The sequence below is a fragment of the Hyla sarda genome, chromosome 2 (genome assembly GCF_029499605.1).
Source record: "Hyla sarda isolate aHylSar1 chromosome 2, aHylSar1.hap1, whole genome shotgun sequence".
Taxonomy (NCBI): domain Eukaryota; kingdom Metazoa; phylum Chordata; class Amphibia; order Anura; family Hylidae; genus Hyla; species Hyla sarda.
In genome coordinates this window covers 425,131,310-425,144,446 of record NC_079190.1, presented here as the reverse complement: position 1 = coordinate 425,144,446, position 13,137 = coordinate 425,131,310, and the positions used below count along the sequence as shown (strand labels likewise).

At 45.7% G+C, this 13,137-nt stretch overlaps 1 protein-coding gene across 8 annotated transcripts in view; it reads left to right on the top strand.

Annotated features, from left to right (window-relative positions):
• Nucleotides 1–13,137, top strand: part of LOC130358019 (interferon regulatory factor 6-like) — an 83,234-nt gene that overhangs the window by 58,342 nt on the left and 11,755 nt on the right. For 3 of the 8 annotated variants that reach the window (XM_056560819.1, XM_056560820.1, XM_056560822.1), the window contains exon 2: nt 9,273–9,449. In XM_056560819.1, the coding sequence (XP_056416794.1) occupies nt 9,276–9,449 (174 nt within the window). In that variant the 5' untranslated portion in view covers nt 9,273–9,275. Of the gene's footprint in view, nt 1–2,317; nt 2,535–2,766; nt 2,787–3,360; nt 3,440–4,228; nt 4,277–9,272; nt 9,450–13,137 lie in introns of those variants that run through there. The other 5 variants (XM_056560818.1, XM_056560816.1, XM_056560823.1 and 2 more) reach the window with 5 other exon arrangements.

Sequence of the window (13,137 nt, the reverse complement as noted above, 5' to 3'; positions counted from 1 at the left end):
TGTGTGTGTATATAAGGGCAGTGTGTGTGTATATAAGGGCAGTGTGTGTGTATATAAGGGCAGTGTGTGTGTATATAAGGGCAGTGTGTGTGTATATAAGGGCAGTGTGTGTGTATATAAGGGCAGTGTGTGTGTATATAAGGGCAGTGTGTGTGTATATAAGGGCAGTGTGTGTGTGTATAAGGGCAGTGTGTGTGTGTATAAGGGCAGTGTGTGTGTGTGTGTGTATAAGGGCAGTGTGTGTGTGTATAAGGGCAGTGTGTGTGTGTAGAAGGGCAGTGTGTGTGTGTGTGTATAAGGGCAGTGTGTGTGTGTGTGTGTGTGTGTGTATAAGGGCAGTGTGTGTGTATATAAGGGCAGTGTGTGTGTATATAAGGGCAGTGTGTGTGTATATAAGGGCAGTGTGTGTGTATATAAGGGCAGTGTGTGTGTGTAGAAGGGCAGTGTGTGTGTGTGTGTGTGTGTGTGTGTATAAGGGCAGTGTGTGTGTATATAAGGGCAGTGTGTGTGTATATAAGGGCAGTGTGTGTGTGTGTGTGTGTGTGTGTATAAGGGCAGTGTGTGTGTGTGTGTGTGTGTGTGTGTGTGTGTATAAGGGCAGTGTGTGTGTATATAAGGGCAGTGTGTGTGTGTATAAGGGCAGTGTGTGTGTGTATAAGGGCAGTGTGTGTGTGTATAAGGGCAGTGTGTGTGTGTATAAGGGCAGTGTGTGTGTGTATAAGGGCAGTGTGTGTGTGTATAAGGGCAGTGTGTGTGTGTATAAGGGCAGTGTGTGTGTGTATAAGGGCAGTGTGTGTGTGTAGAAGGGCAGTGTGTGTGTGTGTATAAGGGCAGTGTGTGTGTGTGTGTGTGTGTATAAGGGCAGTGTGTGTGTGTATAAGGGCAGTGTGTGTGTGTGTAGAAGGGCAGTGTGTGTGTGTAGAAGGGCAGTGTGTGTGTGTAGAAGGGCAGTGTGTGTGTGTGTGTGTGTGTATAAGGGCAGTGTGTGTGTGTGTGTGTGTGTGTGTGTGTATAAGGGCAGTGTGTGTGTGTGTGTGTATAAGGGCAGTGTGTGTGTATATGGGGGCTGTGTATGTGTCATGGGAGCTGTGTGTGAGGGGCTATGTATGTAGGGGCTGTGTGTGTGGTTGTGCGGTCTTTGAATGGGGGGGGGTGTATGTGTCATTTCGGTCCCACCCCGTGTCATTTCGGTCCCACCCCGTGTCATTTCGGTCCCACCCCGTGTCATTTCGGTCCCACCCCGTGTCATTTCGGCCCCCCCCCCCGTGTCATTTCGGCCCCCCCCCCGTGCCATTTCGGTCCCCCCCCCCCGTGCCATTTCGGTCCCCCCCCCCCCCGTGCCATTTCGGTCCCCCCCCCCCCGTGCCATTTCGGTCCCCCCCCCCCGTGCCATTTCGGTCCCCCCCCCCCCCCGTGCCATTTCGGTCCCCCCCCCCCCCCCGTGCCATTTCGGTCCCCCCCCCCCCCCCCCCGTGCCATTTCGGTCCCCCCCCCCCGTGCCATTTCGGTCCCCCCCCCCGTGCCATTTCGGTCCCCCCCCCGTGCCATTTCGGTCCCCCCCCGTGCCATTTCGGTCCCCCCCCCCCCCGTGCCATTTCAATCCCCCCCCCCCCCCCGTGCCATTTCAATCCCCCCCCCCCCCGTGCCATTTCAATCCCCCCCCCCCCCCGTGCCATTTCAATCCCCCCCCCCCCCCGTGCCATTTCAATCCCCCCCCCCCCCCCGTGCCATTTCAATCCCCCCCCCCCCCCCCCGTGCCATTTCAATCCCCCCCCCCCCCCCGTGCCATTTCAATCCCCCCCCCCCCCCCGTGCCATTTCAATCCCCCCCCCCCCCGTGCCATTTCAATCCCCCCCCCCCCCTCCCCGTGCCATTTCAATTGCCCCCTCTGATTCCCCCCACCCCCTCCTGTGCCATTGTAATCCCCTTCTGATTCCTCTGTGCCATTACGTGACGCAACATGTGTGGGCATGTGCGTAGCTTCCTGTGATGTCACGCACATATAATTATGCAAATTACCATGGGATTTTTTTGAAAAAAGGTGGCAACCCTATGTGTGCATAAGGGCAGTGTATGTGGGGGCTGTGGCTGTGGCTGTGTGTGTGGGAGGGGATGTGTAAAGGTTCTGTGCACACGTGTGGGGGCTGTATCTGTGTATGTGGGGCACAAAGTGGACACTATGGGGGATATTTATCAAAACCTGTTCAGAAGAAAAGTTGCCCATAGCAACCAATCAGCTCGCTTCTTTCATTTTTAACAAGGCCTCTGCAAAATGAAAGAAGCGATCTGATTGGTTGCTATGGGCAACTATTCCTTTGCACAGGTTTTGATAAATCTCCCCTATTACTATGTTAGGCAATATTGATGTGGAGTTTGTATAGAGGTGGGGATGGTGCTTTAGAAAGGAGCCTAAAATGATTGTCCATCAGGCTCTGCAGAGACAAGTCAGAGCTGGGAGAAGTCTTCATGGAGGTCCAGGCCAGATGGAGAAGGAAAGGAAACATGAACAACTCCGACCAGAAAAGACGTCGCCTGTGAGTCCTGTCATTGTAATCCCCTATACTGTCCGCAGACACTTCCTGGATTCTACCTCTGTATGGTCAGTGGGGGAGATTTATCACAACCTGTAGAGAGGAAAAGTGATGCAGTTGCCCATAGCAACAATCAGATTGCTTCTATTTATTTTTCAAAGGCTTTCTTAAAAATTTAAGAAGCTACCTGATTGGTTGCTATGGACAACTTCTCCACTTTTCCTCTCACAGGTTTTCATAAATCTCCCCCAGTATGTGGGAATATTCACAAATTTTTTGAGCAGTTTTACAGTAACCAGAATAGTATATATTTGATTACAGTTACATACTTTGCAGCACAGTGTTTTACTGCAATGCCCTCAGCTGTAATCTAATTAAAAATACATAATTGGAAAAATAAATGGGGGTGGGGGTTTGAGGAGGTGTCACTGGCGGCAGACACGGGGACAGGCCACTAGGGGGAAGGGGGCCCAGGCCTTAACCTGTGTAAGGGGCCCTAAAAATCTCTGATGGCAGCCCTGTTCCTTGTGCATTCTCATTGGGAGAATGCTTAAGGAATATCCAAAATTTGGGGATCTGTGATGTACATACAATCCATAGTGCACTCCAGATGGTTGATTATACTGCATTTTAGCAGCTTAATGGGGTTTACTTTATATATTATCACTTCAGCCCTATGTAAACTTTTTTTTAAATTTTTTTTTTTCACTTTTAGAGGAACAATTTTAATGTTATATTTTAGGCACCTTCTTTACACCGGTTGGGTCTGCTGGTGTAATTTGTTATTGTATATTGCAAGAAGGTTAATGATGACGGTCGTATGCAGGAACAAATTTATGTGCATATTCTATATTGTCTGTTTTATGGAAACGTGGTTACAACCATATGACACAGCTTTCCCTGCCGCTGTAAGTGTATACCATGTTTTTCTGTCAGCATATAAATCAGCAGTCTGTCAAAAAAAGGATAACGACCTATATTGTAATGGATGGACAGCAGGCCCATTGAATTTAAGAGAACATAGTACAGTAAACTAATTATATATTTGGCCCAGTTTCCACATGTATATATTTGTTTTGCAAATGCGGTGGAAATGCGTGTTGTGAGTTTTAGAGGGGGCCAACGTGACTGACGTGCGACTCCGCCTCTAAAACTCACTACACACATAGGGCTGCCGCCGGAAAGCCCTGTGTGTATAGTGAGGGAGGAATACGCAGTGTATTTCCCGCTGCTGCTGCAAACTTTGCGCAGCGTGAAATACGCTGCATATACGCCGTGTGGGAACACACCCTTAATCTTAACATCCTCACATTACACTCCACAATAACTGCTCTTAATAAGGTCTCCCGACTGCTAAATCTGAAGGCATCTACTCTATCAATTCTCCTGAGTATGTTCCACTATATTGGCCTTAAAGGGGTTGTCCAGCAAAAAGTTTTTGGTTTTTTTAACTGTGCCGCCTGCCTGCTACACTTTACTTCCTGGTGCTGTGGTCAATGCATCACGTTGCCGCTCAGCCAATTACATAAGAAACCAATCTCTTCTGACCTTCACTTCCTGGTTCTGGGGTTGGCGTGACACATTGCTACTCAGCCAATCACTGCCCGCAGTCATGTCCCACCTCAGCCGGTGACTGGTTGATCAGCAGTGTTACGTTTTGACCACAGCTGCATGGAGGAAAACTGGCTCTGTGATAACATAGATGGGAGAGAGATAGGACAACCCTTTAAAGGAGAAGTCTCGTGGTGGAAAAACTTATCCCCTCCATATATCTCTATAGGAGCCCCCCCTGTATATCTCTATGGGAGAGCCATTCGGCTATCTTCGGCTCTCACATAGGGCTGTATGGAGGGGGTGTGGCAGCCCAGCTTCGGGCGGGGGCGGGACACATCCCTCTGGGGGAGAGTCCTGGCTCCATATAGGAGATCTAAAACTTATCCCCTATCCTGTGGGGTTCCTCAGGGATCAGTCCTGGGTCCTCTTCTTTTCTCTCTGCACAACCCCTATTGGACAAACTGTCAGAAGAGTTGGCTTTCAGCACCATTTCTACGCACTACAAAACACCGTCAGGGGCGTAACTAGAGACTGTTGGGCCCCATGCAAAACATTTTGTATTCTCCTCCAGCCCAACATCACTAAGGAGGCCGACGTATCTCCCTCTCATCTATAAAACTAAGCATCACAAAAATTAAAGCTGTATAAAACGCAGCTCTATCATTAGTTGTGTGGATGCTAGTGTATGGCACAGCTATTTACCCATTTTACAACATATGGTTTTGCAATGCAATTATAGGATACACAGTGCATACAGGTGAATTGTGTGTAAAAATATCACCTATAACCACATAGTGTCGTTTTACTGTGCCGTAACTGGCTGCTCCACACTCTACTGGGCGTATGAACCCATCCTAATGAATAAACTGTCTAATAATGGAATGTAGGTCATAGAGCTTCTGAAAAATCTCTAAAAAAAAAATAGATCTTTTGAGGTAGACCAGCAGATTCCTCCACTTGAAGGTTATATATGTTTTGCAGTTAAAGTGCACTTCTTGCTGTGCAGCCAAGAATTGTGGGAATTGCCAAAGTTTTGATTAGCCACCTGTGCTTAAAGGGGTGGCCCCACAAGCCACTCTGTTTACGTAACTCCCAAGAATCTACAGCATAGTTTGAAAGGTGACATTTTTTCTGCCATGAATTTAAGAATCCCTGTAGACACCATGATGGGTAGCCTGGATGTGCATTAGCCCTATTGTTCAGGACTGATTTTCATCTAAAACCACAGTGAATCCACTAAAAAACAGAAATTTCGGAAATCAAATTTCAATTTCTGCCATAGATTGCATGGACGATTTTCCAACTAAAAATCCACAATGTGATCTTAGGGGAGTTCTCTACAGTAAATAAGACCTACTTTAACTGGAGAACATGCATGACTATGCTATATAATACTAGAACACACGGAGTTGTCCTTAGCGTAAAGACGAGTTGCCCTGACCAGACCAGGGATGATAAATGTTGTGCTGTTTGGGAGGACTGGTTGGTGAATAAAGTTTGTCTGATTTTGATGCTTGGTTGAACAGCAGTTGGTTGCTGCTAACCTTCTGTATTCTCCTACCCCCTTCTCTTTTGTATGTGTATTTTTCATTGCCATCTTTGTTGGGTCCTGTTTGTCCACCTGGTTTGGTTATGTTACTATTATAGGTTTTCTGACTAGGATATTAGGCCCAGATGGCATGGGATATGTTATTTTCTTAGGTTAAAACTGACAACGGGCTCACTCTCACTTAATCCATTACAAGGGGTTATATTGCAGGTGAACAGGATTACAATAAGGTATCACTTACCCGGATCTGCGGCTGGTTCTGGTTGCGGGGATATCTGTTGTATTAGCCGGCATGGCCAATCTGGAAATGGCCAGCTTTGCCTAATGGAGGCGGGACCCAGCATTTCTTGCCTCTATCCCCCCTGCACCAATATGCCCACCCACCTCATGAATATTCAAGCGAGCGCAAGGTGGACAGACATATCTGTGCAAGGGTATGGGGGGCAGGGAAGCTCTATATGCTGGGTCCCACCTCCATTGCACATTGCCAGCCATTTCCAGATTACCAATGACGACTTCTACAACAGGTATCTCTCAAACCGCCTGTGTATCCGGGTAAATGATACCTTGTTGTAATCTGGTTGACCCGAACTATAATTTATAACCCGGTGTATTGGGCTTAGAGAAGGTGAACCTGCTGCCAGTTTCATTTTAGTATATTATTTATTTATTTATATTTATCGTTTTCCTTGAGGTGTATTTGATGTGGCTGAGACTAATTAATCAAAAAGTTGCACAGCCTCTCGTGAATTGTATGCAGAAGCATCAGTGATAACGCTGGGACTGGTTTGAGTGGCATCGGGGCTTCTCTGCTAGTGGGTCATTCCCCCTGTGGGCACTGGTGTTGCGGCGGTGGTGGTCGCTGCCCAGTGCTACGCCATTTTATGCTAGGGACCCACTACTTAGAGGTGGCCGTGACGTGGCTAGTGGGCTTGCACTTCGTGATCATAAAGTACACGAACGACCTGTTAGTTTAATAAAAGTTGCTGAGAAGCATTAGATCATTGTGCATGTTGTGGATGTGAGACCATGTGTTTTCTCTATTTCAATTAGCATCAGTGATAAAGGTGACTGGAAATATTGTATACTAAAGGCACTTTTCACCGTGGGCAAACTTGGTGAAACTTAGTAAATATATATGGGGTCCATTACGCATGAGTTAGCAACTTTAAAAAAAAATAATTCAAATGATGAATTGATAATCACTGCAAAAAAAATTAAAAATTCTACAGCACACAAATGCGGTGGTTGTTAAAAATTGCTATATGTGAACAGTCACAAAAAGTCACAGCTTGCTGCAACTTTGTTATGGCTTAATTTACAGAAAAAGTTCTTAAAGGGGTACTACCATGCTGACAACTTATCCCCTATCTAAAGGATAGGGGATAAGTTGCCTAATTGCGCGGGGTCCCGCCGCTGGGGACCCCCATGATCTCACACGCAGCACCCCGCTCTCATCAGGCCCCGGAGCAAACATCGCTCCGGGTCTGATGACTGCCAATCACGGGGCCGGAGTATTGTGACGTCAAGGCTCCGCCCCCATGTGACATCATGCTCCTCCCCTCAATGTAAGTCTATGGCAGGGGACAAGACAGCTGTCTCGCCCCCTGCCATAGACTTGCATTGAGGGGCTGAGCGTGACGTCACACGGGGCGGAGCTGTGACGTCACGGTCACCAGCCCCGTCATCAGACCCGGAGCGGATGTTCGCTCCGGTGCGTGATGAGAGCTGTGCTGCGTGCGAGATCGCGGGGGTCCCCAACGGCGGAACCCCACGCAATCAGGCAACTTATCCCCTATCCTTTAGATAGGGGATAAGTTGTCAGCACGGTAGTACCCCTTTAACACCATGATAAAGTTTACATAAGCCGAAAGGCTTATGTAAGGATCTTTCTATCTCCAGCATTAGAACACCCCATAAATATATCCACTTTAGTCCTTTGGTCAAGATCTATATTTGTTTTGCTATTTATTGGAGGTTTGGGGCTGTTCAATTGCTTTACATACAGGTAATTGCCAGTTGCCTTCAATCTACTAGTTGAAAACATCAAAGGGCACTGGGGGATATACTTCTCAACCTTTCATCTGTTTTCTACAGAACTTTACATTGTGTAGCCTGCACTTTATTTAGGATTATTCACAAGTCACAGTCTTATGTTAGTAGCTATTGTACTACTTGAACACACATTTTTAGGCATTTTTTGCTTGCTTGTTTTTTATTTTTTTTATTTTAAGCTTTTGAGATAAACATCTTTTTTTAAGTTTGAGATACAGTAGCTAAAGTCTTTTGAAACTTTTTGTTAGTGTACCTTTTTGATGATATCCCATCAGATATTTCTGCAGACCTATTGACTTAATGGACCAAACCTCGTCTACTAGCAATTACATACAGTTTTGTGAACTGATCCTTTTTAAGCCAGGGCTCAAATGTGTGATCCAATAAGCTTTTAAAGGGAAACTGACAGCTGGTTCACCCACACTAAACCCCATACACAGGTTATAGTGTGGGTGAATCAGATTAAAGTAAGATATAACATACTCCAATTGGTGCAAGAAACATTAGTGTTCGTTGCTATTTTGCTAATACTGTCCTTTGTGCAGTGGAGGTGTGAGCTTGCATACAGTGCTTCCCAGCCTCCTTCTTCTCTGCTCCCATATGTCCGCCCACCTCATAAATATTCACAGAGGACCCTTCACCCATATGAGCATGCTGTGGGTGGGCATATCAAAGCAGAGGGAAAGGAGGCAGGAAACTAAAAGCTTTGGTGGAAGGGAGCTGGGATACAATACTAAGCACAACTTATATAAAAGATTTGCACTGTTAAAGTATTCCCATTTTTTATTTTTTTTTATCTTATAGAACCCCTTTTAATGGAGTATTCCTCTAATAAACATTTTAAGACACATCCATTGGATACGCTATTAATACATTTATAGGTGTGGATAACATTTCTGTGAACCTCATCTATTGGGGCAACAGGGGCGCTGTGACTCCATTTTACGGAGTCAGATCAGTTGCTTTCCCCATGCAAGACAATAAAGAGGTGGCAGCCTCTCACTGAAGCCTACAAGATTTACCCCACTCTTTCTGTGACTCGCATAGACTTGACCATGTCTGGTTGACCCAACTGCACACATGGGTTTAGAAGAAAATAAATGTGTTCAGAAGAAGCTTGTTTCATTGTGTTAAGACACAAATCATAGCAGACATCCACTTAACAGGGAGATCTCACAGCCAAAATTTCTAATACCACATTTTATTTGTTGTCCATTCTTTGTGTTGGTGATATAAATGACCATGACGAGTTTGTGACTCAAGTGACACAGAAGAATGTCTGGTATTTGATAGCTTGGTATTTTAGATCTGTCTGATGGGTGAGAGGGTAAAGTCATCTAATAGATGTTCTGCAATTCATGACCCAACTAAATATTTGTTCAGTGACAAAGATGAAAGGCAGCAGTAAATTATAAAGCTACCATAGCTAAAGCCGAATTCGTCAGGTAGAGACAATATCTCCTCTAATCTATTCTTAGTTGACCTTAATTGTTCAACTAGAGGAATTCTGACTCCTCAGACTCTAAACGGAAGACTTGATTTCTACCAAGCATCTCATTATCTGTTTCTTTATTCCACTTTAGAATATGGCCCTGCACCCTCGCCGTGTTCGTCTAAAGCCGTGGCTGGTGGCTCAAGTGGACAGCGGAATGTATCCTGGTCTTACATGGATAGACAGGGAGGCCAAGAGGTTTCAGATCCCATGGAAGCATGCTACACGTCACAGTCCTCAGCATGAAGAAGAAAACACAATCTTCAAGGTGAGTAGCATTCCTAACAGAAATATCATTTTACCTGCTGAACATAGTGGAGTTGATATGACTGACAACCATCATATAAACTATTCTACTTACACTTCACATGCTATGTCAACACTTAAATTGAGATATAAGGAAATGAACAGCAGCTTTCTGTTCATAGCCTCTCGATTTGCCCACACTGATAGTTTGATCTTATCGTAAAACTTTATTTTTAATTTTTTTTTAAATATTACCTATTTTAACCCCTTAAGGACCAGGCCATTTTACACCTTAAGGACCAGAGCGTTTTTTGCAATTCTGACCACTGTCACTTTAAACATTAATAACTCTGGAATGCTTTTAGTTATCATTCTGATTCCAAGAATGTTTTTTCGTGACATATTCTACTTAAACTTAGTGGTAAAATTTTATGGTAACTTGCATCCTTTCTTGGTGAAAAATCCCAAAATTTGATGAAAAAAATGAAAATTTAGCATTTTTCTAACTTTGAAGCTCTCTGCTTGTAAGGAAAATGGATATTCAAAATAAAACATTTTTGGGTTCACATATACAATATGTCTACTTTATGTTTGCATCATAAAATTTATGAGTTTTTACTTTTGGAAGACACCAGAGGGCTTCAAAGTTCAGCAGCAATTTGGAAATTTTTCACAAAATTTTCAAACTCGCTATTTTTCATGGACCAGTTCAGGTTTGAAGTGGATTTGAAGGGTCTTCATATTAGAAATACCCCATAAATGACCCCATTATAAAAACTACACCCCCCAAAGTATTCAAAATGACATTCAATGAGTGTATTAACCCTTTAGGTGTTTCACAGGAATAGCAGAAATGTGAAGGAGAAAATTCACAAACTTCATTTTTTACACTCGCATGTTCTTGTAGACCCAATTTTTTTAATTTTTGCAAGGGGTAAAAAGGAGAAAATTATTACTTGTATTTGTAGCCCAATTTCTCTCGAGTAAGCACATACCTCATATGTCTATGTTAATTGTTCAGCGGGCGCAGTAGAGGGCTCAGAAGGGAAGGAGCGTCAAATGGTTTTTGGGGGGCATGTCACCTTTAGGAAGCCCCTATGGTGCCAGGACAGCAAAAAAAAAACCACATGGCATACCATTTTGGAAACTAGACCCCTCAGGGAACGTAATAAGGGGTAAAGTGAACCTGAATACCCCACAGATGATTCACGACTTTTGCATATGTAAAAAAAAAAAAAAAAAAAAGTTTTACCTAAAATGCTTGGTTTCCCAAAATTTTTACATTTTTAAAAAGGGTAATAGCAGAAAATACCCCCCAAAATTTGAAGCCCAATTTCTCCCGATTCAGAAAACACCCCATATGGGGGTGAGAAGTGCTCTGCTGGCGCACTACAGGTTTCAGAAGAGAAGGAGTCACATTTGGCTTTTTGAAAGCAAATTTTGCTCTGGGGGCATGCCGCATTTAGGAAGCCCCTATGGTGCCAGAACAGCAAAAAAAAAAACACATGGCATACCATTTTGGAAACTAGACCCCTCAGGGAACGTAACAAGGGGTAATGTGAACCTTAATACCCTACAGGTGATTCACAACTTTTGCATATGTAAAAAAATAATAATAATTTTACCTAAAATGCTTGGTTTCCCAAAAATTTTAGATTTTTAAAAAGGGTAATAGCAGAAAATACCCCACAAAATTTGTAACACAATTTCTCCCGAGTACGGCGATACCCCATATGTGACCCTAAACTGTTGCCTTGAAATACGACAGGGCTCCAAAGTGAGAGCGCCATGCGCATTTGAGGCCTGAATTAGGGACTTGCATAGGGGTATTCTACGCCAGTGATTCCCAAATAGGGTGCCTCCAGCTGTTGTAAAAGTCCCAGCATGCCTGGACAGTCAGTGGCTGTCTGGTAATACTGGGAGTAGTTGTTTTGCAACAGCTGGAGGCTCAGTTTTGGAAACAGTGGCGTACCAGACGTTTTTCATTTTTATTGGGGAGGGGAGGGGGGGTGTGTAGGGGTATGTGTATATGTAGTGTTTTTAACTTTTTATTTTATTTTGTGTTAGTGTAGTGTAGTGTTTTTAGGGTACAGTCGCACGGGCGGGGGGGTTCACAGTAGTTTCTCGCTGGCAGTTTGAGCAGCGGCAGAAAATTTGCCTCAGCTCAAACTTGCAGCCGGATACTTACTGTAATGCTCCGCCCATGTGAGTGTACCCTGTACATTCACATTGGGGGGGGGAACATCCAGCTGTTGCAAAACTACAACTCCCAGCATGTACGGTCTATGAGTGCATGCTGGGAGTTGTAGTTTTGCAACAGCTGGAGACACACAGGTTGTGAAACACCGAGTTTGGCAACAAACTCAGTGTTTTGCAACCAGTGTGCCTTCAGCTGTTGCAAAAGCTACAACCCCCAGCATGTACGGACAGCAGAAAGGCATGCTGGGTGTTGTAGTTATGCAACAGCGGGAGGCATACTACTTTGGCTGGGGATGCTGGGGATTGTAGTTATGCAACAGCTGGAGACACACTGGTTTGCTACTTAACTCAGTGTGCCTTCAGCTGTTGCAAAACTACAACTCTCAGCAGTCACCGACAGCCAACGGGCATGCTGGGAGTTGTAGTTATGCAACCAGCAGATGCACCGCTACAACTCCCAGCATGCACTTAAGCTGTTTGTGCAAGCTGGGAGTTGTAGTTACACAACAGCTGAAGGTACACTTTTCCATAGAAAGAATGTGCCTCCAGCTGTTGCAAAACCATAAGTCCCAGCATGCCCATAAGTGCATGCTGGGAGTTGTGGTGGTCTGCCTCCTCCTGTTGCATAACTACAGCTCCCAGCATGCCCTTTTTGCATGCTGGGAGCTGTTGCTAAGCAACAGCAAGAGGCTGTCACTCACCTCCTGCTGCTGCTTGATCGCCGCACAGGTCAGTCCCGCCGCCGCCGCCGTCGTCGCTCCTGGGGCCCTGATCCCAACATTAACGCCGGGGATCAGGGTTCCCAGCACCTGGGGTCTTCTGCCCGCACCCGCTCACGTCCTCCGGAAGAGGGGCGGAGCGGGTGCGGGAGTGACACCCGCAGCAGGCGCCCTGATTGGTCGGCCGGTAATCCGGCCAACGAATCAGGGCGATCGTGAGGTGGCACCAGTGCCACCTCACCCCTGCAGGCTCTGGCTGTTCGGGGCCGTCTCTGACGGCCCCGATCAGCCAGTAATTCCGGGTCACCGGGTCACTGGAGACCCGATTGACCCGGAATCGCCGCAGATCGCTGGACTGAATTGTCTAGCGATCTGCGGCCATCGCCGACATGGGGGGGCATAATGACCCCCCTGGGCGATATGCAGCGATGCCTGGTGAACGATTTCAGCAGGCATCGGGCACCGGCTCCCCTCCGGCTAGCGGCGGGGGGCCGGGAAAGGACAGGACGTACTCCTACGTCCTCGGTCCTTAAGGACTCGGAAACGGGGGCGTAGGAGTACGTCCATTGTCCTTAAGGGGTTAATGAGAACTGCTTGCTGTAAAACCACAAGACAATTCTTAATATACTGTTTGACACAACCAAAGCATATGAAAAGTAAGTTTCATTGGCCCAGGCTTATCATAGCCTGAAACCTGTGGGTTTTTCCCACAGCAACCATTCACAGCTCAGCTATCATTTTACCAAAGCTTATTAAAGCGTACCTGTCATATCACAGAAAAAATAGTGCTCA